The 26120-nt window shown below is 42.1% G+C and overlaps 3 protein-coding genes across 4 annotated transcripts in view; 2 read left to right on the top strand and 1 right to left on the bottom strand.

The window, feature by feature from the left end:
• Ube4a (ubiquitination factor E4A) overlaps nt 1–16128 on the top strand; it is a 42604-nt gene extending 26476 nt beyond the window's left edge. For both annotated transcript variants that reach the window (XM_041638473.1, XM_041638474.1), the window contains exons 13-20: nt 1014–1201; nt 2029–2129; nt 2227–2340; nt 4562–4736; nt 6808–6988; nt 7898–8045; nt 9965–10122; nt 13284–16128. In XM_041638473.1, coding sequence (XP_041494407.1) covers nt 1014–1201; nt 2029–2129; nt 2227–2340; nt 4562–4736; nt 6808–6988; nt 7898–8045; nt 9965–10122; nt 13284–13410 — 1192 coding nt within the window. In that variant the 3' untranslated portion in view covers nt 13411–16128. The remainder of the gene's footprint in view (nt 1–1013; nt 1202–2028; nt 2130–2226; nt 2341–4561; nt 4737–6807; nt 6989–7897; nt 8046–9964; nt 10123–13283) is intronic.
• Nucleotides 1–26120, bottom strand: part of LOC121438256 (phosphatidylinositol N-acetylglucosaminyltransferase subunit A-like) — a 76621-nt gene that overhangs the window by 18130 nt on the left and 32371 nt on the right. The window contains exon 2 of the mRNA XM_041638475.1: nt 19184–19449. The gene's annotated coding sequence lies outside the window, so the exon portion shown is untranslated. The remainder of the gene's footprint in view (nt 1–19183; nt 19450–26120) is intronic.
• Atp5mg (ATP synthase membrane subunit g) lies at nt 18666–25149 on the top strand. The gene is made up of 3 exons (XM_041638493.1): nt 18666–18819; nt 23339–23499; nt 24953–25149. Exons 1-3 carry the CDS (start codon nt 18768–18770, stop codon nt 25049–25051), a joined length of 312 nt encoding a protein of 103 aa, XP_041494427.1. The 5' UTR covers nt 18666–18767; the 3' UTR covers nt 25052–25149.

Here is a 26120-nt window from a genome sequence, read left to right as displayed (position 1 = left end):
AACCTGAATATAAAGTGCCTAGCGGGAATTCCACTGCTAGTCCCTGGTTAAAATAGTTAACGAGAATACCAGAGGCTGTACCGATGGCATCCAAGAGCTAAATTCTTTTACTAATTATGTGAACAAAGCTTGCTCCTGCACCTTGAGTTGGATAGGTGGTAAATGTAGGTTCATGTTACTTCTAGCCTTCTCTCTGAAACAGGTACTATGGGTTTTACAATTGTTTTCCTGATTTTGGGCGGGGGGGGGTTCTATATGTAAGCCAAAGGGAACAATTTTTATGTACAAAAGGGCACATTTGCTGCAAAATAAAAAGAAAAGCCCACAATTCTGTAAGGCACATCAATGAAAAATATATAGAAGCCATAAATATATATATGTGTATATATATATATATATATATATATATATATATATATATATATGCCATATGCAGAAAAATATATAGACACTTTCACTGAGCTAAGCAGACCCAAAGGGAAGAGAGAAGCCAACAAGCATTGATTAGACACACAGGCAGGCAGCTATCAGATGATTATAACCTAACCTTTGCCCAAAGACGCTTGGGACAGCAAATTTGTTTAAAATGAACCTGTCAAAGAAGAGTACATAGTAGATAGTACATTGATATAGAGAAGAAAATTTAATGTCTATGCTTTACATGGAAACTGAAGTGCTCCCTCGTACGTGGTAAGCTGTCACCTCAAGAATCAAATGGGCAGGCACAATATACACTTCTGTAATCCCAGCACTCAGGAGACAAAGACAGGAAGATTGCCACAAGTTCAAGGCCAGCCTAATCTGTATAGGGAGTTCCAGAACAGCCAGATTACATAACATACATAGTAAAACCATCTCAAAACAACATGTTAAATGGCATACCCTGCATCAGCTGAGTGGAAACATTTTTATATATCTAATAGTGATATAGGACATCCTGGCCCCTTGTGTAGAATAGAATCACATTGGGTAAATTAAGTTCTCCTGCTCATCTTGCTTTTTGCTCTCTGCAGAATGAAGAATCCCCACCTAAGGGCCAAACTAGCAGAGGTCTTGGAAGCAGTGATGCCTCACTTGGATCAGACCCCAAATCCCTTGGTGTCCAGTGTGTTTCACCGGAAACGTGTGTTTTGCAACTTTCCATATGCTCCCCAACTTTCAGAAGCCCTAATCAAGGTTTTTGTGGACATCGAATTTACAGGTAAAGAAGTCATGTGACCAACTCTAGAGCTAAGAATTAAGTTTCATAGCTTGATCACTTTCGAATGTCACAGAAATGTCAACCAGCATTTCTTGAATACTTACTGTGTATTGAAGCAGAGTGCTTTATTTTTCCTATATCAATAACTTGTCTATCTGGAAGTTTATCTACATTGTTCTCATTTTATATGTGAGAGGATAGAAGCTCAAAAAGTTTTAGTTATTTGTCTGTATCATACAACTAAAAGAGGTAGAACCACCTCTAGCTCAGAAAAAAAGCAACAAAAACGGGGAAAATGTACCACCTACATACAGTTGGCAAGCACAGCAAACATGAGGACCTGAGATGGAGCCTTAGGACCCAGGTCTAGGGATGTCGCTTAGTGGTAGCACACTTACCTAATATATGCAAGGCCTATGTTTTGTGTGTTGTGTGTGTTTTAATACGATATCTTTATTTATCCTTTAACAATTTCATACATGTAAAAGATGTTTGGTTGTATCTACTCCCAACTCCCCCTCCCACTTCCTCCTGGTTCTCCTATATCTTCCCTTTCCCCTTTCACCTCTTCTTATTCACAACCCACTAAGCCAATTAGTGCTGCCTGTTGGAATGTGGACTAGTCTTGTTGATGTGATCTTCTGCAGGTACTTGTAGCTACAGCTTATGTTTTATCCCCGGCACCACAAAGGGTATGGGCTGGGGGACCCCCAGGGAAGATTCTGGCAGCAGCCTTGACATTCAGTAGATAAAATGCACGTGCATAAGCTCCTGCTCATTCTCTAATAGACCACCCTTGCCAATTTCTCATTCTTGCCTTACTCCAGGGGACCCCCATCAGTTTGAACAGAAGTTTAATTACCGCCGCCCTATGTATCCCATCCTGAGGTACATGTGGGCGACAGAGAGCTATCGGGAGAGCATTAAGGTAAGAGAGGTTTTTGTGAAACCAGTTGCTTCAGGTCAGCCTCAGTAAAATTGTGATTTGGTACTAAAATATCTTCTTCTTGGGCTGGGTCTCACAGGATTTGGCTGACTATGCCTCTAAGAATTTAGAAGCTATGAATCCCCCACTGTTCCTCCGATTTCTTAACCTATTAATGAATGATGCTATCTTCCTTTTGGATGAAGCTATACAGGTAAAAGAAAGAAATGTATGTGTTCCTATACCATCTGTGGTGGTGTCAGTGAGAAAGGCTTCAAATCATCAACATTAGTGGCAGTGGGGTGGTGGTGGTAGTTTTGATTTGGGGTGTGTGTGTGTGTTTATTTAGTTTTCTTTCTCTCTTTATCCTAAGTTGACCTCAAACCCACAGGAATCCTTCCACCTTAGCCTCCCAGAGTTTTGGGATGGCAGACATGAACCAGTACACCTGGCAGAGAGTATATATTCTTTTGCTCGTTTAATTATAATAGAGTAATCCTCGCTCTAGAACATTCGCACATACCAAAAGTGTATGTGAAATAGTAATAGTATGCCCCATGCTTGTCATTGTACAGCTTTCTCGGTTTATCATTTCATTAGAGACAAGATCAAGGATCTTTGTTGAAGCTTCATGGGTTTGGGTGGTTCTTTGGTTGATAATTTAAAAGGTAGTATTGGGGCCTGAGAAATGGCTCAGTGGTTAACAGCACTGGCTACTCTTCCAGAGGACCTGGGTTAAATTCCCATCACCCACATGGCAGCTCACAGCTACTCGTAACTCCAGTTCCAGGGGATCCATCTTCTGACCTCCACAGACTTCTGCATGCCTGTGGTGCACATACATACACCGAAATTGTTTTTTAAAGTGTGGTAAAGTCAAACTAAGGTGTACCACCAGCAGGCCAGTAATGTTAAAAGAAATCATAGGATCTTAATTTTGGTTAGTCACTGTCAGATTTTCAGCCATGACAAAGTACCTGAGAGGAACAACCTAAAGAAGGAAGGATTGCTTTTGCTCATAGTTTTGGAGGTTTTAGTCTAGGCTTAGCTGTGTGCTCTCTGTTGAGTCTGCAGCTAAGCAGGATCTCCTGGTGGAAGCAGGAGCATCAGGATGACCAGGCAGTGACCTCCAGGAAGAGGATACAGCTTTAGTTTTTGGGTAGCATACTGGACAGTCAAGAGCACTCATTGATAATCCACTTGGTTTGTGAGAGGGACCTGACCTGCTCTTTTCATCATCCTTCACTCTGAGACTTAAGGTAGGTTCTCTGCGGAAATGAGAGCAGTTCCTGTGATAAACAGATCATACGTAGGGACAGTGTGATTCAGGGAGTGAACAGATGGCATCCTCGTGAAATCAGGTAACACATTGTTCGCTGCTGTAGTAGGATGATGAGAGATGAGGACTTTAATAATTATGACATTCTAAGAAATTTTAGATACCAGGCATGTTTATAGAACTTTGTTTTTTGGTGAGCAAGTTTTGAAGATTTTGTGTTGTTTTCTTTTTTAGTTTTCGTTTTAGGAAGGATTCCTTTTTCTTGGGAGCCTGGTGTTTTTGCCTGGACTCTATATGCTGCTTTACTGGTCCTCCTTGCTCTCCTGATAGTATCCTGGTCCCAGGCAGTTGCCTACCAGTTTACTCAAACCGAGACAAACCTATATATTTTTTTCTTTCCAAAAGTTCTTTAAGATTTAATTTTACATATGTGTGTGTGTATATATACATGTGTATACACTTGCTATAGTGCACACATAGTGGTCAAAGGACGTCCTGTGGGAGGCTGTTTTCTCCTTTCACCAAGAGGGTTCTGGGGTTCAAACTCGGGTCACCAGCCATCCTTGGTAACAAGTGCCAGAACCCACTGACGCCTGCTGAAGCTCTTAAGCTCTAGCCCTATATTGACAAAGACTCGGGACCTTTATATGATTTTCCCTTAGTTGACTGGTTTTATTTTGTCCTAAGATTTATGTGTATGAGTATTTTGTTCACATGTATGTAAGTGCACCATATGCATGCAGGTGCCTGAGGAGGCTAGAAGAAACCATTGCATCTCCTGGAGCTAAGTTACAGGTAAATGTGGCTGCCATATGCAAGAATAAGTGCTAAGTGTTCTTAACCTTTGAGCCACTTCTCCCGCTCTGGATTTTTTTTTTAAGTGTACTAGTGTTTTGCTTGCATGTATGCAAATGCATACAGTGCCCATGAAAGCCAGAAGAAGGCGTCAAATCCCCTGGAACTAGAGTTGCAGGTTATGAGCCACAGTGTTAGTGCTGGGAATCAAATCCTGATCCTCTAAGAGCAGTAAGAGTTTGTAACCATTGAGCCAGCTCTCTAAACCCAGTTGACTGGATTTTAATTAAGCCCTCTTAAATGTCATGATCCTTCAATTGCATTTCTCTTCTCAGATGTATCATGTTTCTGGTTTCCATAGTATTTGAGCAAGATAAAGATTCAGCAGATCGAGAAAGACCGAGGAGAATGGGAGAGTCTGACACCAGAAGCCCGCCGAGAGAAAGAGGCTGGCCTGCAGATGTTTGGACAGCTGGCACGTTTCCATAACATCATGTCCAATGAAACAATTGGTACCCTTTCCTTCCTGACATCAGGTAAGAACATGACAGTCTGCTTTCCCCAAAAAAAATGTAGGAATCAAGGTCAGTTTCACTTACGGGATCAGCCCAACTAAAAGTTAAAGGAGTTAGACTCTGGAACTGGGGATGCAGCTCAGATAAAAGAATGCTTGCCTAGCCTGCATGAAGCTCACATACCTGTAATCCCAGCACTTTGGATGTTGAGGCAGGAGGATCAGAAATTCAAGGTCACCCTCATCTACATAGTAAGTTCCAGGACACTTTAGCATACACGAGACCCTGTCCAAAAGAAAGTTGGACTCTGGTGACTGTAACTTCCACATCTGAGAGTAAAACAAATCAGAGAAACTTCAGAAAGAATGATGGGGTCCATTACTGACATGCCGGAAAATATAAGGTGCTAACACTGGTGTTGCCTTGACGGAGCTGCAAGTGGAGCTTAGTGATAGAGTGCGTGCTTAGTCAGCGCAAAGCCCCGAGTTCAATCTCTACGTTCATACATGCATGAGCCATATACACTGTACATTATATGTGTTCATGTATGTGTACATTTATTCTGGAAAGTATGTCCATCTTGGTTAATGAAGTAAATTTCAAAAAGACACTATTTCCACTCTCGTTAGAGCAACGGTGCCCTGCTCAGTAACTACCTGCCACACGTAGCTATTAAACATTTACAATATGGGTAGTCAAAATTAAAGTGTGCTATATTTGTAAAATGCGTACTATAAGATTTTGTATATAAGTATATATAAATTACGTATGGTGTGGCATCCTCTTGGGAGATGGAGACAGGACTCTTTGAGTCCCAGGCCAGCCTGAGCTATTAGTGACAGCCTATGCCAAATAACCATTGAGGGAGGGAGGAGAATAAATAGTTTTCATTCAGTGATAAAATTTAGTGTGATATGACAGCCGGTGAGCAGGAGTGAAAGGAAACTCTAATGAGAGACAAAGATACAGGTTTTAAAGACTTTGTTGTTGTTTGGTTTTATTTTTTTCAAGATGGAGTTTCTCTGTGAGAAACTCCGGATGTCCTGGAACTCACTCTACAGACCGGGTTGGTCTCAGACTCACAGATCCACCTGCCTCTGCCTCCCAAGTACTGAGATTAAGGCATTTGCCACCACACCTGACTACAATTTTAAATCTTTTTAAAGCTTCTTTTAAAAACTTTTATCAGGCCGGGCAGTGGTGGCGCACGCCTTTAATCCCAGCACTCAGGCAGAGGCAGGCGGATCTCTGTGAGTTCAAGGCCAGCCTGGTCTACAAGAGCTAGTTCCGGGACAGGAACCAAAAAGCTATGGAGAAACTCTGTCTCGAAAAATCAAAAAAAAAAAAAACTTTTATCAGGTCAGGGAAATCAAAGAAGATAAGGCAGCCAAAAACCAAGAACAAAAGCCCCAAAGGACAGGGAAAAGATTTTGAATATTGAAAATGTGGCTTTAAAAGTTTAAGGGACTGGAGAGATGGTTCAGTAGTTAAGAGCACTGGCTGTTCTTCCAGAGGACCCACATAGTAGCTCACGACTGTCTGTAACTCCAATTCCAGGGCTTCTGACACTCTGACACAGGCATACATGTAGGCAAAACACCAATATACATTAAAATAAATAAATAAATTTTAACTATTCAATGAAAGGGTTAAAAACAATAAACTCAAGAAATACCCCATTAAAATGGAGCAGAAAGAAAATGAGATGGAGATTAGAAGAGGAAGGATGAGAAAATGAATGCTGAAATTAGGAAGTCTGAAATACAAGTAAATGTGGTGTTCCTGGATGGGCATCTGCCGCCACACCTGACAGCCTGAGATGGACCCTGGGACCCACATGGTGGCAGGAGAGCACTAATTCCCACAGCTGTCCTGACTTGCACACACTCGCTGTAACACATTCAGGTGCACACAAAAAATGTATTCTTAAAATGTTTTAACAGTGTTCATGTGTGGGTAGTAGGTTTTGTTTCCTTTTTGTTTGCTTGATTTTGGTTCTGTTTGTCTATATTTTTTCCACTGAAAATGTATTAGATATAAGGGGAAAAAAATTACTGATGGGTTGAGTTTTGAGACTTTGGCTTTTTTCCAGAGATCAAGTCACTGTTTGTGCACCCCTTCCTGGCTGAGCGCATTATCTCCATGCTGAACTACTTCCTGCAGCACCTGGTTGGCCCCAAGATGGGTGCTCTCAAAGTCAAGGACTTCAGTGAATTTGACTTCAAGCCTCAGCAGCTTGTCTCAGACATCTGCACTATCTACTTAAATCTTGGGTATCTGAGACTGGCATCGAGCGAGCGGGGGAGGGGGGGTGGTAATGTTGTGGTAACAGAAAGTCTGGCTAGCTAGTGTGTGGAAATATAGTCGGGGAAGGAAGGCTCATTCCTAGCTGTTAGATAAAGGAATCCTCCATAGCTTTAGAGAGAGTTTTATCTGATCATGGACATTGTTCAGGATCACCAACATTCTGCCTTGATCTATGCAAAGATAAACATTACCAGTTATACTACTGTTTGTTAAAGCATTTTTTTAGGGCCATAGAACACTTTGTAGAGATATCCTTGTAGAAAATTAGATGTGGTGGTGCACACCTTTAATCCTAGCACTCGGGAGACAGAGGCAAGTGGATCTCTGAGTTTGATCTAGTCAGATATATAGAACAAGTTCCAGGACAGCGAGCCCTACACAGAGAAACCCTGTCTCAAAAAAAAAAAAAAAGCAAAATGTTTGCCACACAAACATGAGCAACTGAGTTCAGGTCTCCAGCACCCAGCTAGAAAGCTGCATGTGGTAGCATGCACCTGTAATTCCAATAATCGGAAAGTGAAAACAGGAGGTTCCCTGGAGCTCACAGGCCATCTAGCCTAGGCAAACTGATGAATTCTAGGATTAACGAGAAGCCATGTCTCAAAGAATATAGTCTGGAGACTGGAGAGTAATTGAGGAAGACACCCAACATTGACTTCTGGCCTCTGTACACATACAGACACGCTTATACATGCACATGCTTACACATACACCACATACAGAGATACACATGCACACAGCATAAATAGAATGTCTTTTTAGTTCAGAAGAGCACTTGGGCTTATAAGGGTTGGATGATTGTTCTGTAGCCCATCTGCTGTCTCCACATTGACCTATGCTCTGACTCTCTGTTCCTTTCTAATGCTCACTTTTAGGGATGAGGAGAATTTCTGTGCTACTGTGCCCAAGGATGGACGTTCCTATTCTCCTACTCTCTTTGCACAGACAGTCCGAGTTCTGAAGAAAATCAATAAGCCTGGGAATATGATCGTGGCTTTCAGTAACTTGGCAGAGAGAATCAAGGTAAGGACAAGGACATTATGTTTTCTCATAAGAAATGCCACACTGTCACCTCAACTCTGCCACTTTTGCCCTATTTCAGGGAGAAAAGGGGTACTGCCTAGAGGCATTGGAAACAGGTATTTCCTCCTGGTCAGTCAGTAACTGGGAACAGGACTGGAGAGCAGGCTCAGAGGTTAATATCACTGACTGTTCTTCCAGATGTCTTGAGTTCAATTCCCAGCAACCACATGGTGCCTCACAACCATCAGTAATAAGATCGAGTGCAGACACATGTAGACAGAACACTGTATACATAATAAATGAATAAATCTTTAAAAAAATAATAACTGGAAACAGCTATTTTACTAACTTGTACTCCTTCCAAGGGAGAGTACAAACAGAATTGAAGATGTGTCTACCAGGTGAAAAGAAAGTGTATTGGTTAAGTCCTTTTTTTTTTTTGGTTTTTCAAAACAGGGTTTCTCTGTAGCTTTGGTGCCTGTCCCGGAACTAGCTCTTGTAGACCAGGCTGGTCTCGAACTCCCAGAGATCCGCCTGCCTCTGCCTCCCGAGTGTTGGGATTAAAGGCGTGCGCCACCACTGCCCCGCGGTTAAGTCCTTTTTTAGACTAACTTTTATGTCCCAGTGTTAGAAAAGATTTGAAAACCTAGTGCTGGGGCTGGAGAGTTAGCTCAGTGGTTAAGAGCACTGCCTGCTGTTCCAAAGGTCCTGAGTTCAATTCCCAGCAACCACATGGTGGCTCACAACCATCTGTAGTAAGATCTGGTGCTCCCTTCTGGCCTGAAGAACAATGTATATCTAATGAATAAATAAATCTTTAAAAAAAAAAAAGAAAGAAAACCTAGTGCTAATGCAAAAGGACTTTTTGGAATAAAGTTCAGGAAGAAGGGCAAGGGTTGCTGAGACATGGCTATAACCTGCACTCCCCCAGCTGAACTGAAACAGGAAGGTTGCAAATTCAAGGCTAGTTTGAGCAATATAACGAGATCCTAACTCAAAATAAATCAAAACTGAGCAAAGATGAGTAGTTCACAAACACTGGTTTATATTGCTTTTCTCTGTTCTCTACATTCCTACTGGTAGCTGGTTTATACTGAAATGCATTTTGGAGATTAAAATACTCTGTTATGCTCAGCTAACCCTTCCAGCTGGATAGTAGTAGAGCTCCATTAAAAATGGGAGAAAGGAAATATATATGACACAGAAATCTAATAGAGAATCTTCCAGGGTGTGCATTGGTGGCACACACCTCTAATCCCAGCTCTTGGGAGGCAGAGGCAGGCAGATCTCTTGAGTTTGAGGACAGCCTGATCTACAGATACAGTTCTAAGACAGCCAGGGCTTCAGAGAAATCCTGTCTCCAAAGACCAAAAAGGAAAAAAGAAAGAAAAGAAAAGATTCTTTACTGGTGTCTGTCTTTCCTCAGTGAGTTTTTTTCTTTTTTGTTTATTTATTTGAGCTGGGCTTAATGTTGGCCTAGAGCTCAGCCAGACACACAGCCCTAAGGAAGTGAGTTACAGGATCAAATTTTGGACAGGCGTTCTTAAATTTCTTTGCCTGCTTATATCAGAAACTACTCTTCAAACACAGGCTGTGTGAGTGACTCAGTAATTATGCAGCTAACAGCCTTCCCCCTTTCCCATCCCAGCATTCACAGCAGAATGCTGCCAGAAAGATGTGTTCTTTCTCCTGCTGACACTTGCGTCCACTTCCAGCCATGACTCCCAGCAGCTGAACCAACCTGCAGCAGAACTACCTCTGCTTCTAAAACATGTGCCTTGGGCTTGTTCTTGAAAAAAACAAAGTAGAGATCTGTCGTGTCTGTGAAGGCTTGTTGTGTCCAACATAAGGTGTAGTTACTCGGCAGTCTGGAAGCTACACTGTGAGTTTACTATAGAAACCTGATGTTGTTGCTTCAGTCTCTCGCAGACCTCCAGCAACAAGAAGAGGAGACATATGCAGATGCCTGTGACGAGTTCCTGGACCCCATCATGAGCACACTGATGTCTGACCCGGTGGTACTTCCCTCTTCCAGAGTCACTGTGGACAGGTCCACCATCGCCAGGCATTTACTCAGGTATGCCTATCCACAGCATTGCCTCAGGATGCGGCTGCGTTAGCTTCCTGTGTGTGTGCACCCAGTCGTCACATGGTACTTTGATATCACCTGATAAGATTTTAAAGATTTATAAGATAACTGTTTAGAGGTAACGTCTCTTACTTTACCTCTTCTCTCCTGTAAGTAAACTTAGCCAGGTGTGGCAGGAGCCTGGAATTCCAGCACTTGGAGACAGAAGCAGGAGGATTGCCATAACTTTGTTTTTGGGTGTTTTTTTTTTTTTTTTTTCTGTTTTTCGAGACTGGGTTTCTCTGTAGCTTTGGAACCTGTACTGGAACGAGCTCTGTAGACCAGGCTGGCCCTGGACTCACAAAGATCCACCTATCTCTGCCTCCTGAGTGCTGGGATTATAGGTGTGCACCACCACTGCCTGACTATTTGCCATAACTTTGAAGTATGGTCTACCTAGCAATTTATATAGGCCAGCCAGAGTTACATAGTGAAACCCTATCTCAAAATACAAAAGAAAATAACTTTATCCACATTATGAAATATGTCAACATGAAATAAATTATTGCCTGAAAATGTTTTAATTTTACTTAAATTGTAAAAATGTCCAAAAAAAGGTGGGATTGTTTTTAACTCATGATTTATACTCCCTTCGGTTGCTATATTTGTACTTGGGTGTGGTAGCTTGTGGTAGCATAAACTTCACCAGGCTGAGTGCTGTTTGGACAGTCACCCTGCAGATGTCCATAGGAAAGACAGGAAGGCAAAAATAAATTGAAGGCAGTCAGTACCACACATCCCTTTACTCTTCTGAAGAGCCAGTGCCTCTTTAGGAGAGTACACTACAGTTCAGGGAGGGAGGCTAGTAACTGGAGTTTATGCTGTGACTCCCTACAGCTGTCTTGTTTTGTCTTTTATGTGTTTATGTTTGAGTGTCTTGCCTACATGTATATATGTGTAGCATATGTATGTTTAGTGTCTACAGAAATCAGAAGGTGTTGGATCCCCTGCAACTGGAGTTATGGATGGTTGTGAGTCACCATGTGAGTTGGGAACCGAACCCGGGTTCCTTGTAAGAGCAGCATGTATTCCCAGCTGCTGACCTAACTCTATAGTCCCCAGCTCTTTTATTTATTTATCTATGTTGTCCAGGCTAGCCTCAAACTCCTAAGCTTAAGCAGTCTCCTTGCCTCAGCTTCCTGAATAACTAGAACCAAAGGTAAACGTCACTGTATCCATCTCGCTTCCCCTCCCCCTTTAAGACAGCATGTCATGTAGCCCAGGCTGTCCTCAAAATTACTTTGTAGCTGAAATGACGTTGAAATCATGATCCTCCTGCATGTCAAGTGCTAGGATTATAGGCAAGTGCCACCATTGCTTGGCTTGGTCCTTACCTTTTCTAAGTGCAATGTTAGATAGGAAGAGGTACTGAGAGACCATGAAGCCTGTTTAAAATGCTGTTATGTAAGTTAAAGTGACTCAGATTTAAGGAATAGGATATTAAAAGTGAATTTTCTGTTTCATTTGGTATTCTTATACTTTTTTTTTTTTTTTTTTTGGTTTTTCGAGACAGGGTTTCTCTGTGGTTTTGGAGCCTGTCCTGGAACTAGCTCTTATAGACCAGGCTGGTCTCGAACTCACAGAGATCCGCCTGCCTGTACCTCCCGAGTGCTGGGATTAAAGGCGTGCGCCACCACCGCCCGGCTCATTCTTATACTTTTTGCTATATGATGATACACTAAGTGATACCAGTGAAAATATTGTGAATCTCGTTTTGTTTTGGAATCAAGGATTCGTGTAGCCCAGGCTTGAACTTGCTGTGTAGGTGAGGATGACTCAGCCTTTGATCATCCTGTCTCCCCTTTTAAATGTGAATTCACGGTGTGTACCACTATGCACGGCTTACGTGGTACTTGAAGATCCAGCTCAGGGCTGTGTGCACACTGGAAACCACTCTCCTAGCTGAGCTACAGCGCCAGCCACTCTTGGGGCTCACTTTGTTTTGCTGTACTTTTAAAATTATATTTATTTGTTTGTTTGTTTGTTTGTTTGGGGTGTGTGTGTGTGTGTGTGTGTGTGTGTTAGCAAGGTAAGAAGACAATTTGCAGGAGTTCTCTTCTTCCACCGTGTGGGTCCTGGGGATCAAACTTGGATCGTCAGCCTTGGCAACAAGTATTATTACACAGTGAGCCATATTGCTGGTCCCAGCTTTGTTTTTTGAAGTGCACAGAATCAAACCTAGAACCTTGTGCATGCTAAGCTAGCATTCTGCCACCGATCTATACTCTCAGCACTGAACCATAATCTGCATTTACTTGCATAGCAGTCAGCTAATTTAATCAAATGTCAATTACAAGGGTCTTATCCCTTAACAGTTTGTACTGTTCCAAGAATCTGTCAGTAAAATCACAGGTAGTGAACCTGGCTTAGCGATGTGCATCTGTTGTCCCAACTACCTGGGAGATTTAGACAGGGAGGTTACTGGTGCCCAGGAATTTGAAGTCAACTCGGGCAACATAGCAAAACCCCATTCAAAAAGAAAAGAAAAGAAAAAAGCCAGGTGGTGATGGCTCATGCCTTTATTAACCCAGCACTTGGGAGATAGAGGCAGGAAGATTTCTGTGAGTGTGAGGCCAGCCTGGTCTACAGAGTGAGTTCTAGGACAGCCAGTGCTACACACAGAGAAACTCATCTGGAAAAACAAGAACAACAAAAACCTACAAGTGCTGCTTTATGATGACACCAGAGTCTAAGGTCTCTGACTTGACATCGAAAGGCTTATGACAAAGACAGCATTTAAAGATCTTTTAAATGTATTTATTCTACTTATGTGTATGAGTATTTTACTTGTATGTATGTAGGTGTATCATGTGTGTGCCTGGTGCCCACAGAGGTCAGAAAAAGGCATTGACTCCCTTGAAACTGGCATTACAAATGGTCATAAAACTCCATATAGGTACTGGAAATTGAATCCAGGTCCTGAGGCAGAGCAATGGGGTGGCTGAAGATTTGAGAGTCACCCTTTCCTCATTTCCTTCTTTCTGACCCAAGTCAGCATCTGACACAGTGTCACAGTGCACCATGGCTCGAGACGCAAGGCAGGGAGATGTTTAGATATTCTGTATTAGAACTTTCCAGAGTAACTCATTTCCATTCTTTTCTTGTCCTAGTGACCAAACAGATCCTTTTAACCGTAGTCCTCTTACCATGGACCAGATCCGGCCAAACACAGAACTCAAAGAAAAAATCCAGCGGTGGCTCGCAGAGAGGAAACAACAAAAGGAGCAGCTTGAATAAATACTGTGAAGTAGACAACCCAAACTAGCGCCAGGGCGTAAAGAGTTGTTGGGGGGGTCTCCCTTTCTGGCTCTGATCCTTTCCTTTTTCTTTCTTTCTTTAGTTTTGTTTTGTTCTTTTGGTTTTGGTTTATTTTGTTCTTTGTTGCTTTTCCTTTACTAAATTAGAAAATTGTTCTTGTGCAAATTATGATAATTAAGATTCTTAAGACCTTGTCTCCCTGGCTTTCATGAAATCTCACAGCATCTTCATAAATCATCACTAATCTTCAGCCTTGATTTTCCTATTCCTCATTTCGTTTTCTATCCTAAATTGTAGTAGATCCAACTACAAAAATGTCCTACCACTTTATTTTTTACCTTCCCAAGAACTGTTTAGACATTTTTTGGTGAGAACTGCGTTTAAGTCTATGATGTCAGCTGCTTCGGTGACAGCGGATAGTATCCAAACCCGTTATTCTGTGTATCTACTAGCTCCTGTCCCTGTCACAGTTCTGCAATATCACAGAGCACAGAGCAGCTTTCCAGATAAGTACAAATACCTTAGTGTGCATAGACTTTTGGCTGATGGATAAGATGGGGGACCTTATACAGCTTCTGTTGGTATCTCTTAATTTTGTATTATCTTGTAACTTAAAGATACCATCACAGGCACTCCCATGAGATTGTCACCACCAAAAACTTAACTGCACAGTCTTAAAGAGTGACAGTAGTGGGTGAAGTATCCAGTAAGGGAAGAAGTAAAAAGCTGTTGGTGCCCTTTTTTATTTTGTGCCCCAAGAACTAGGCCTGGGTAAAATAGGCAATAGTGTATCTATGAAGATGCTAATGCAGTATATCTCGGTGTGTATGTGTTATACACACAGATACTGTCTTTTTATTGGTCTCATATGAATTGAGTACCACATTATATTGTGTCCTCCATGATAAAATATATGTGGTATGTGGCAATGTCTTCTCATATATTCATTCTAGTCAAGTAATATTGTAAGACTATAAAATGTATATAGCTAATGTTTGGGCTGTGACATGGCTCCTAAGAGCTGCTTCTAATCTAGCCTTAGTTTACCAATTAACAAAATAGAGATTGGAGCAAAGTCTTGTCCACAAGTCATTTTAAATATCCACGTAGCTCTGGGTAGTTAATAAGTGGTTTGATCCCACTTCTTTAACCATTTTGCTTAACATGCCATGAGAGGCTCAGTCCTGTATGGGATGTTTTTATATCAGTATCAATCTCAGCCCAGAGGTGTAAAGGACAAGGAAATGGGATTGTGGCTTCCTTTAAAGAACATTACTATTAGCCACAGCCTTTTATATACAGAAGCAGTGTTTCAGGATTCAAACACAAGTGGCTATAAGCAGTCCTTTGTGTATTTTCTGGTGGTGTCAACTGGCAAACCTCTGATCAGAGAGGCCCTCTCACTCTGCTGAGAAGTAAATGTTAGCTGTTGCCGTGCTTGTCTGAACAGGGAAGCCTAGGACACATTCGAAAATGCCAGATTGTTAAGACTCCATGCTCCCAGTTGACAGCATTGCTTTTCTTTAATCAGACTTCATTTTCTGTGTGTATTATTCTCCTTTCCCTCTCTGGGAATGACCTGCATTTGAAATAAGCTTCTACCTACTGCATTTATTTTTCCAAAGATAATGTGGGAGGATGTTTTTGTTTGAAAAGAGGAGAAGCCAGAGTTCTGCAGGTGAAAACTGGATGGAAATGGATACAAGACCTCAGAAGACAGCTGTTCCAGCAGCTTCCCAGCTGATCACCTCTATGCTGCCTCTATGTCTATCTGTATTCTACTTCTGTATTCTACTTCTGAACTGAACCTTCAGATTGTAAGCCTTTTTTGGTGAGTTTGTGTTCTGTTTTGTTTCTGTGCTCTTCTGATACTTTTCTAAGAATGGCTGTGCACCACTGATGCTGCTGAATCCTTTGATCACAAAAGCACGTGTGTAGCTTCAGGCCACTATTGGTGAGGAAACCAAGTGTCCTCTGTGCCTTCTTCCTTTCTGTGAACTCATTTAAAGACATCCAGAAAAAGGAATTCTGGAGACTACCGTCCTGTCTAACAGGACGCATACACGCACTTGCAGAGGTAAAGGGGTGTCTTGTCTGGAACTCAGCAGCAGCTGTAAACCTGTTAAGACTTCCTGACATACCGAGTTTTACGTGATGACTTTGCTGGAGTACAAAAAGAAAGTGAAGACTTCAATCAGCTCTGGCATTGCTCCTAACTCACCAAGAAGCTAATACTAAGCTTGGAAAATTATTTAGGGTTCAAGCAGTTGTTTGCTTATTTGTTTGTTTGTTTAATATGGCTTTCTGTGGGTATGTGAAAATTGAAGGAAACCTGACAAGTAGTCTAATGGTGCCAGTTGTTGTTACTACCACACTCTACACAAGTTTCATTACTTTTTTTGTTTGATTGTGGTTGCTGAGCTGCCATTGGGCAAAGCCTAAGACTGCTAGGTACCTTTACAAGCCAGGCTGATGCTGTACCATGCCAGTGAGGAAATAGTACGCAGGATCTAATTGCTAAACTGGAAGAGAACTTACAGACAGAAAAATGGAGAACAAAACAGCAAAAAAGTTGACTGAAATCAAATTCAATCAATATGACTATATTTGAAACATTCCGGGAAGGTTACTTCTTGTCAAACTTGCCTGGGGGTGTTTGTTCAAAACTTGTATTTAATAAATGAGCACCTGACTTACTACCTTTGCTATCCCTTTATTACAGCCTAGTGTGATAGTGTATGCCTATGATCCCAGCTACTAACTGATAGGAGGTATGGAGGACAAAGCCTGCTAGGGCTACCTAGTAAGTTCAAGGCCAGCCCAACTTAATTGTTTTATTATTTTGGCTTTTCAGGATAGGGTTTAGGGTTTTCTATGTATCCCTGGCGACCCTGGAACTTGCTCTGTAGACCAGGCTGGCCTCAAACTCACTTCCTGGGGTGCTCCACCACTTCCTGGCTCAAATTAATATTTAAAAGGGTTGTAGCTCAATGGTAGAGAGCTTGCCTGACATACACATTGCTAAATTCAAGCCCAGTACCACCACCACAGAAAGAAAAAGCTAGTGACATTTCAAAAGTCCCTCTGAAAACCTAGAGGATTTTGCCACTCTCTCTAAGCAAGGTACTAGCAAATATGTGTAACCTGGCTGGCCTAATCTGCCTCACATAGACCTCTAGAGGGACCCTGGGACTGTTCTCAGGAGAAGAGTCTCAAGAAATCTTTTTTTTTTTCTTTTCTAAATTGCACCCTATGACTTTACTTTATCTAGCCTAAACACCAGATCCTTTAATAATTTGCTACCATGTCCTCATCCCCTGTTTCTATACCTGTGACATGCAGGATCTCAGCCTGGTTTCATTTAACATTATCCTCTGCTCCAATATCTAAAGTACAGGCAACTGTTGGATGTTTAGATTGCTGCAACCACAAACCTGTGGGTTCTGCTACTACCCAGTAACTCTTCAGTGTCTTTAAGATATTCTATCTAAAGCTTAGCCCCTCACCTAGAATTCTCTCTCCTCCCATTTCCCTTTTACACTCAGATGGCATCCCTCAGATTCCTCACTTTTCTCCCATCACCCCATTCAAGGAAAAGTTCCACCACTCTCAAACTATTTCCTCTCTCTTCTTTGCTGTCTTGAAGTTCTTGACAATTCCCCTTCTCAAGCTTCAGTTTATCATGAGTTCCACATTCCCCTTGAGTTGTCTAACTTCTATTCTCTTCCATATTTCTTTGTCGATGCAATCTGGTTTCTGAGATTTTGGAATTCATTCTAGTTAATGTCACAAATATTCATACTGATAATTAGCTTGCCTTTTCTTTCCCAAAAATACATAGTCTTACCCTGTAGTCCAGACTGGCCTGAAACTCCCAATCCTCCAGGCTCCTGTATGCTGGAATAACATGGGTTTCACCACCCAAATTATCTTTCCTGCCATAATTTGACATCAGCATCTAAGACAGTTTGTCCCTCTCTCATTAACATGCTCTTGACTCCTTAATCTCACTTCTGATCTTTCTACCTAACGCTCTCATCCGTTTTACTTCTAACATTTAGGCTTCTCCAGAACTTTTCTTGTTCTAATAAAATCTCACTTTCCTACACCTTTTTTTTCTGTCATATCAAAGTTGCAGCCCTTTAGAATGTGTATTTTTTTTTTTTTACACATCAAGGCTCTCTAGGTCTTCAAGATCAGCACCACGCCTACATAATCTTATGTTCTCTCTGTGCTTATCTTACAACTCTGAGACGCCTTATATGACCATTTAGAAATCTCTCTCTTTAAGGGAACAATACCCAAAGCGTTTACTGAATTACAAAATGCATGGCATACTGTGCACCTCAGTACTTATGACCGTCTTCCTCCTGTCCTCATAGCTCCATGTGGCTTGTTTGAAAAACCGGGGTTGGATTCCAATTTTGATTCTGGCTGCGGAGGAAAATGGGACTATAAAAGATCAATTAGCCGGGCGGTGGTGGCGCACGCCTTTAATCCCAGCACTCGGGAGGCAGAGGCAGGCGGATCTTTGTGAGTTCGAGACCAGCCTGGTCTACAGAGCTAGTTCCAGGACAGGCTCCAAAGCCACAGAGAAACCCTGTCTCGAAAAGCCAAAAAAAAAAAAAAAAAAAAAAAAAAAAAAGATCAATTAGCCGGGCGGTGGTGGCACACGACTTTAATCCCAGCCCTTGGGAGGCAGGAGGATCTCTGGGAGTTCGAGGCCAGCCTGGTCTACAGAGCTAGTTCCAGGACAGGCACAAAGCTACACAGAGGGGTGGGGAAGGCCAATTAAAGAAGTGGTTCATTGGTTGGGTGAGTCTGGTGACTTGGGTTAGGTGACGCCTACACGGCCTCTTAAAGCTCCTTTTCAGTCTTAGACCTGCTATGTCTTTAAAACAAACATATCAGCCCACAAGCATCTCACGACGCCCTGCAGCCTCAATTTCCAAGTTCTCTGAAAAACTACGAAACTGCCGCAAGCAAAGTGGAGGAGATAAAGCTAAGAAAATCAACAACGCAGGCGCATTTCCTCACCTCAACTGTCTTCCGGGCCGCCATGAATGGCTGCCCCAAGCAATGCCTGTTTCCCGAGAAAAGTCATTATTCGCTACATGTTCTCTTGCCTCATCTATTCATATCTACATTTTATTTGTGCTGAACAAAATTAACTGGCTAATTAGATTCCACAAACACAGGAGGGATGCCTATATATTCTGAACAGGCACAGAGAGGGGCAGCCTGACCTTGGAAGTGGGGCAGGGGGCCTGCCACGGGTCCTTCCGAGGGTGACATTCAGCCGGCGGTTCGAGGAGACGGACCTTCCACCCTAGACCATGGCCAAGTTTGTCCGTAACTTCGCGGAGAAAGCCCCGGGGCTAGTATCCGGTGAGCGCGGCCGGGGGGAGGCTCGCGGGGGCTGGGGGGGGGGGGAGGGAGTGGGCACCCAGGGGCCCGCGGGCGTCGGCTGGGCCGTCCGGAGGCCCCCGTGAGGCTGCAGCCTCTCCCGGCCTGCTCCCGGCTTCTTCGGGCCCTAACCTCGCCCGGAAAGAGGGTCGTGTGAAGAAGCCCGGCTTCCCTCCGCCGCGAACGCCATGAGGCCCCCTTACCGTGCCCTGGAGACCTGGGAAGGGAACGGCGGAAACAGGGAAAAGTCGCGCGTCAGGCCTCCTTAGGTGGTCTGGCGAAGCATCTGGAAGTCATCAGAAATTTTTCAAGACCGGTAAGACCTTTGAAAGTTGTGTTTGCTTACCGACTTGGTCGGATCCTAGAGAAGCCTGCGTCCGGCGAAGGGAAGTTGGAACGTAGGGATCAATGTCCGTGCCCCAGTCCGCATAGGTAGCGGTGCCTGTCGGCAGTCGTCTTTGTCGTGGTGGCTTGGCTTCCGAGGGCTTGCTGTGTTTGGAACGCCTGGTAGACCGCCGTATCACAGATGAACACTGAATAGTCACACGCCTGAGTAATATATTCTGTCAGTACCGTTCTCTTCTGAGCAGCAAATGATTTTTCGTTGTATTTCTGAAACGGGAGGTGAAATTTACTTTTTTTTTCTTTTCTGTATGTGTACTACATGTGGTTGAAGATCAGATTTTCAAATAGTTAAGTTTCTAAATGTTCAGATAAAATATGAATAGAAAGCGAATTTTTAAAACGTGCTTCTGAGCTTATTTTGCTGTGTTTGGCCGCTTAGTAATTCGTTCCCTTCTCCCCTTCATCAGCAGCCAAACAATATTGAGCTATTGAGGACCGCAGAGTGCCAGACTCTAAATACAGGCCTCCCTCCTACAGAACACTAACTAGTGGGCTAGTAAGCCGTCTTCCACATTCCCAAAGCATTTCTTGTCTTATCTTTCCCTTTACTAAGATCATCACGCTATCTGTTGCAAACCGTTAGGATTTTTACATCAATACACCCAGAAGGCTTGACGCTTGGACTTTGGTGGTTTGAGGTGCGATTTTTAATATTTCATAGGGAATTTCTTTTCCTAACAGTATGATTTTTGCATCATTTAGGTAGCTTGTATTCAGGAATTTAAAACTGGCTTTGTTGATAAAATCAAAAATAAAACCCATTACCAACGTTATCTTTTTTCATACAACACATACCTCTTTCTACTATTGTGAGTAGTTGAAAGGTAATTTGTTCTCCAGAGGTACTGACAGGGGCTCTGACGGGGCGGGACTATCAGGTGGATTTCGCTCTACAGTATAGGCTGCTGTATTAAATGTGACTAATCTCCCGTTCCCCAGGCTATATAGCTTTATCATCGGATCTCCCCAGGAAGGTCAGCATCTGGTTTCTCTACCCTTCACTAAGCTGGGGATCTTATTTGGGTTTCACCAGTTTTTCCATTAATGTCTTTCACTTCTAGGTCCCAGTCCAGGGTATTATCTTACGATTAGTTGTCGGTCTCTCCAGTCTCCCCCTTTTTAGGTCTGATCTTTCAAGATTCAGCAACTTTGAGGTATCTGTCTAGATATCCTGAAGAATGTTGCCCAAACTGGTGATCTTGAGTTTCTCTGCTGATTAGTCTGGACATAGGGATTTTGAGAAGAACAGCAGAGATGAATTGCCCTGATCACATATCAGGAGGCTCATGATACTCAGACCCATCTCTTTTTTGGTTTTTCAAGACAGGGTTTCCCTGTGTAAGTTGGCTATCCTAGAACTGGCTCTGTAGACCAGGCTAACCTTGAACTCAGATCCATCCTCCTGCCTCTGCTTCCCAAGTGCTGGAATTAAAGACATGAAACACAACTGCCTAGGCCATACCCATCTCCTGATCTAATAAGATCTCCCACTGCTAACCAGTTGTTTTTGACAGTTTCATACATTTATATAATGAATTTTAGTCCTTTTCATATGCACACCATTCCCCCTCCCTCTCCTAGACCTCTTCTCAGCAAGTCCACCTCCTACATTCACCCCCCCCCTCCAAAACAAAGAATGTTATTTTACAGTGATGGTGGTGACCAGCCTTATGTCTTCTTTTGTGTCTATACCCATTCTTTAGAAGCCAGTAACCAGAGCAGGCGGGTTTTCTGTTAGAGTGGTGGATGGATCCATCTTCTACATAGATCAAGTGGAACTCTGTGAGAAAGATCTGTCTTCATTTCTTTCTTCTTTTTTTTTCCCATTTATTTTTTTCAGTTGTACATTGCACTGGCTCATTTAAATTTATTCCATGCTTCTCATATCTAATTATGTGTCATTTATTGCTGAGATTGTGCCAGCCGTGGCCATCTGTAGATCTTTTAAGTTGGCGCCTCTGCCCCTTAACATGCCTCATCTTTTTGGTTCTACATGATGATGACTCTATTTCTCGGCCCAGCATTAGAATTGGCCATTTCTCCAAGAAGCCCTAGTTCCTTTTATCAAACAATGGAATTACAAATTACCATTTAGGTACTGGGCTTTTTTTCTTGCTGCTAGAGTCTATTTTTAAAGTTGACAGTTTCATTTGCTGTGGTAAACACCATAGCCAAAAACAGTTGGGGAGGAAAGGGTGTGTTTCATCTTTACAGTGTGAAATCCATCATCCAGGGAAATCGGGGCAGGAACCTAGAGCCAGCTTCTGAGGCAGAGACCAAGGAGGAGTGCTGCTTGCTCCCCATGGCTTGTTCAACCTACTTGTTTTGGGTTTGTTTTTTGATTTGTTTTTTGGTTGTTTGTTTCTGAAACAGGGTTTCCTCTGTGTTGCTCTGGCTGTCCTGGAACTCACTCTGCCTCCCAAGTGCTGGAATTAAAGGTGTTTGCCGCCACCACCCTACTCAGACTGCCTTTTTAGACCTCCAGCCCAGGGGTGGCACCATCCTGAGTGAGCTGGACCCTCTCACATCAATCACCAATCAAGAAAATGCCACACCAGCCAAACTAGTAGGGGCATTTTCTTAATTGAGGTTCCTTCTTACCAAATGACTCTAGCTTGTGTCAAGTTGACACAAAATTAGCCAACACAACAGATATTCAGACACATATTTGCATGTTAGTCTGTAGATAAATAAATGATGATAGAGATGGCTCGGTAGTTAAGAGCACTTCTTGCTCTTGCAGTTTCCTTTTTGTTTGTTTTTCTTTATTTTATTGTGTATACAGTGTTCTGTCAGCATTTATCTATGCAGGCCAGAAGAGGGCACCAGATCTCGTTATAGATGGCTGTGAGCCACCATGTAGGTGCTGGGAATTGAACTCAAGACCTCTGGAAGAGCAGCCAGTGCTCTTCTTAACCTCTGAGCCATCTCTCCAACCCTGTTTTTTGTTTTTCCAGACAGGGTTTCTCTGTGTAACTCTGGCTATCCTGGAACTCACTGTGTAGTCCAGACTGGCCTCAAACTCAGAGATTTATCTCTGACTCCAAAGTGCTGTGAAAGGCATGTGCCACCACCGCCCAGCTGCCTTTACAGTTCCTATATGTTTCTCTCCTCAGTTTGTGTGTCTCTGTCTCTCTGTGCGACAACTTTAGTCCAGAAATTTGCATGTGCTCTCCCACTGAGCTACATCTCCACACTCTGCTGATTTCATCATTACTTCTCCTACTGAATCCATTGATGTGAAACAGTGAACACATCAAGGAATTTTGGCTTATGATTCTAGGGAATTTCTAGCAGATTTAGGGGTTTGGTTGGTTGATTGGTTTTGGTCTTTCAAGACAGGGTTTCTCTGTTTAGCCGTGGCTGTCCTGGAACTCACTTTGTAGACCAGGCTGGCATTGAACTCACAGAGATCCGCCTGCCTCTGCTTCCCGACTGCTGAGATCAAAGGTGTGCTCCACCATCACCCAGTATAGTCTAGTTTCAATTGCTGTTACCAATACAGGTAAATTTTTTTGTATTATGAGTGCAGTTTTGAAAGGGGGTGCAACTGTGCTCTGGTGAAAGAGATTTAATCCAGCACATATTGCTAAGGGTATCAAAAATGGATACTAATTGATATAATTCCATCTGGACTTGTGGCCAATATCGTGATGAGCCTCAATCTTACTATTAAAGGATGTTGTTCTATGTAGCTTCTTACCCTTCTGGACTCCTTCTTTTCAAATACGGTGTTTCTACTAAGAAAAATGAATAAATTGCTTTGTCTTTGTTTTCAAATTAGGGACCAGTAACTTTACAGTTAATTAAATTTGCCATTCAGAGGTGAGTAAATACTAGCTGGCCACTATGAATTGACTGCTTAGAGCTTCTGTCGGTTGAGTGGCCCTGTGGCACAGGTGTTCTGCATCTTTAAAAGCTTCTTGTTACCAGGGAGCAGCAGCTCTGACTTTTCACACCCACTGCACATTCGGTCCAAGCAGTGAGTGGATGTGATACATGAATAAATATTTGTGTCCAGCCCACACATCTGCTTCTTTCGATCTCTAGTGAGTTCATCCTGGGTTTTTTTGTTTTGTTATGTTTTGTTTTCCAGCTGCTGTGACTTACTCGAAGCCTCGATTGGCCACATTTTGGCAATACGCCAAGGTTGAGCTGGTTCCCCCAACCCCTGCTGAACTCCCTGCAGCTATTCAGAGTGCGAAAAAAATAATTCAAAGTGCTAAAACTGGTAGCTTCAAACATCTTACAGTTAAGGTAACTATGGGCTGTGAAAAAATATGTTTGTGATAGAAAATGTCTATTGGGGAATTTTTCCAATTCTTTTGGTTAATAATATATCTATTTCCCAATAAAGTAGAATCCAACATAATGAGAGGTAATCTTTTTTGGCTGCTAAGAAGTTTTGTAATCTGGATAGAAATAATTCAGCTAATTCTTTGTCTTGGTCTAGTTTTGGTCTTAGAGCATAAAGGTGAGCATCTTGAATAACTGGCAGCCTGCATTTCCTTCCTAATATTAGTATAGTATAATCTGATGGCTGCCTTTGCTGGTTTTTTTTTTTGTTTTTGTTAGTTTGGTTTGGTTTTGTCCTAGAATTATCCCCATTTCAGCTAAAAAAAAAAAAAAAAAAAAAAAAAAAACCCTCTAGAATTAATTATTACACAAAACAAAAATACTAAAATCTCGGGTTTTCAAATTGCATGTATGTTAAAGGCCACAAGAATTGGAACTTGAGGGGGCTGGAGAGATGGCTCAGTGGCTAAGAGCATTGCCTGCTCTTCCAAAGGTCCTGAGTTCAATTCCCAGCAACCACATGGTGGTTCACAACCATCTGTAAAGAGGTGTGGTGCCCTCTTCTGGCCTTCAGGCATACACACAGACAGAATATTGTATACATAATAAATAAATAAATTTGAAAAAAAAAAAGAATTGGAACTTGACTTTTAAGTTTCAGTTTTAATAACTGCTGGGGCTAGAGCCCTCACCTGGGGAGTGGGTGACAGGAGGCTTCTAGTGGCCTCTGGCATAACCGAAGGGGAAATGACCTCCAGAAATGCCCCTATTGATAGTAGTAAAGGCATCTAAGTAGTTTTTTTCCAAGTAAGAGTTTCTAGATCCTAGTTTGTGTTTGAATAAAACAGTGCTTTCTAGAACCATATGTGGGGGGTTTTTTCCTCTCTCTTCAAGGACTTAGAACATAAAATGAATATTGAATACTTGGAAAGAATTAAACCAAATAGTAGTAAATAAAAATGAAGAAAATGAGGTGTAAAAGAGAAGAAGACAGGGTTCTTCATCTTTGATGGACAGAAGTGTCTGTTCAGAGACAAGCTTTCCTTTGAGTGCCCTGTCTGATGTTTGAGCCACTTCCAGGATGTGGGTTGTTTTGGGGCCCATAAAATGTCTCATAAAGTAATAATGAAAGGGTTAAGTCAGTTCAGGTCTTTAAAAATTCCTTTGAAAGAATTTATAAGCTCAGGCCCATTTGGCTTACAAAATTGAAAGTTCAAGGTTCTCAGAAGTTGAACATTGAACATCAGTAATTCCTGACTTTGGCTAAAACTCTTCTGTAGTTTTGAATAGTATCCTTATGTTCTCTGTCAATCTGAGAGAATAGTGTCAAATATGTGTTGGGTTTTTCGTTTGTTTGTTTGTTTGTTTGTTTGTTTTTTAAAGTGTCTTAAAATTTGTGCCTTCTCTTTTCCAGGAAGCTGTGCTGAATGGTTTGGTGGCCACTGAGGTGTGGATGTGGTTTTATGTCGGAGAGATCATAGGCAAACGTGGCATCGTTGGCTATGATGTGTGAAGACTGACCTTCACATCTGATTTTATTTGAGTTCTTTCAATATTCTTGGATCACATGAAATGAGACTGCTATCTGAATAAAATACCAACTGTCAAATAGCAGTGTTTCTCTGTCCCAGTACTGTATAGATGGTCACAGTTTTTCCTTTTCTGATAGTAAGTTGTGTTGTCTTTGGCCTTGTTACATTGGTACAGATTTGAGTGTGTGTCTGTTTAACCTGCAATTAGAAAAGATTGTGTGTGTGTATGGTACATAATACATGATGATACAGTTTTAATTCAGGTTTAAAACATTATTCTGCAAGCATAATGGCCCACATCTGTAGGCTTAGCCATTGGGAGGTAGAGTTGGGAGATTCGAAGACAAGTTTGTCCACATAGTTCCAGGCAGCAATAGTTATACAATGAAACTCTTATCTTTAAAAAGAGAGACACCAAAAATTTAAGCAGATGTAGTGGCATACACCAACAACTGAAAAGACTGAAATAAGATCACTTGAATCAAGGAGTTCAAGACCAGCCTGATCATATAATATAATGAGACCTTGTCTCGAAAGGAGATATGGGGGAGAGACAGGAGTTTAAGGTCAACTTGGGCTATATGAGACCTCATCTCAAAAATAATAATTACAAAAAAGAAAATTGGATTATTTGTCTTAATTATTCTGTAAAAGTGTTGGGGGTACTTGTCAATTTGAATATTTGCCTCAAGCAAGAATAGTAGGGGGTAGTATTCTTAGACATATGTTTATAATAACTTTGACAGTAAAGCAAGGTGGAAGAGCTATGTAATGGGATGGTCTGGTGTGGTGGCATACTCCTTATGAGGCAGAAGCAGGCGGATCTTTGAGTTCAAAGCTTTCGTGGTCTGCGTACCTAGTGCTAGAACAGCCAGGATTATGTAGATAGGCCCCGTCTCTCTCCCTTTAAAAAAAAAATCTTAACTGGGACTTATCGTATTCATCTGGTTTTATGACTTTGGTAGCTTTGCAAGATGCAGTAGATAAACAATTAGGACAGTGTCCTCCAAGAGTAAGTGGTGGCTTATAGCCAGAAGTAAGCAGTGATTA

Source organism: Microtus oregoni, unplaced genomic scaffold (assembly GCF_018167655.1).
Source record: "Microtus oregoni isolate MIOR12 unplaced genomic scaffold, Mior012 000055F_ref0000237, whole genome shotgun sequence".
In the NCBI taxonomy this organism is placed as follows: domain Eukaryota; kingdom Metazoa; phylum Chordata; class Mammalia; order Rodentia; family Cricetidae; genus Microtus; species Microtus oregoni.
Note: the sequence above shows the minus strand (reverse complement) of the source record. Positions and strands in the feature narration are given on the sequence as shown.

Excerpts from the sequence above, each read along its gene's own strand:
- Atp5mg (XM_041638493.1), top strand. The coding sequence starts at position 18,768 with ATGGCCAAGTTTGTCCGTAACTTCGCGGAGAAAGCCCCGGGGCTAGTA. Across the intron at positions 18,820-23,338 it reads AGCCCCGGGGCTAGTATCCG|CTGCTGTGACTTACTCGAAG; the intron begins GTGAGCGCGGCC and ends TTTGTTTTCCAG. Across the intron at positions 23,500-24,952 it reads TCAAACATCTTACAGTTAAG|GAAGCTGTGCTGAATGGTTT; the intron begins GTAACTATGGGC and ends TCTCTTTTCCAG.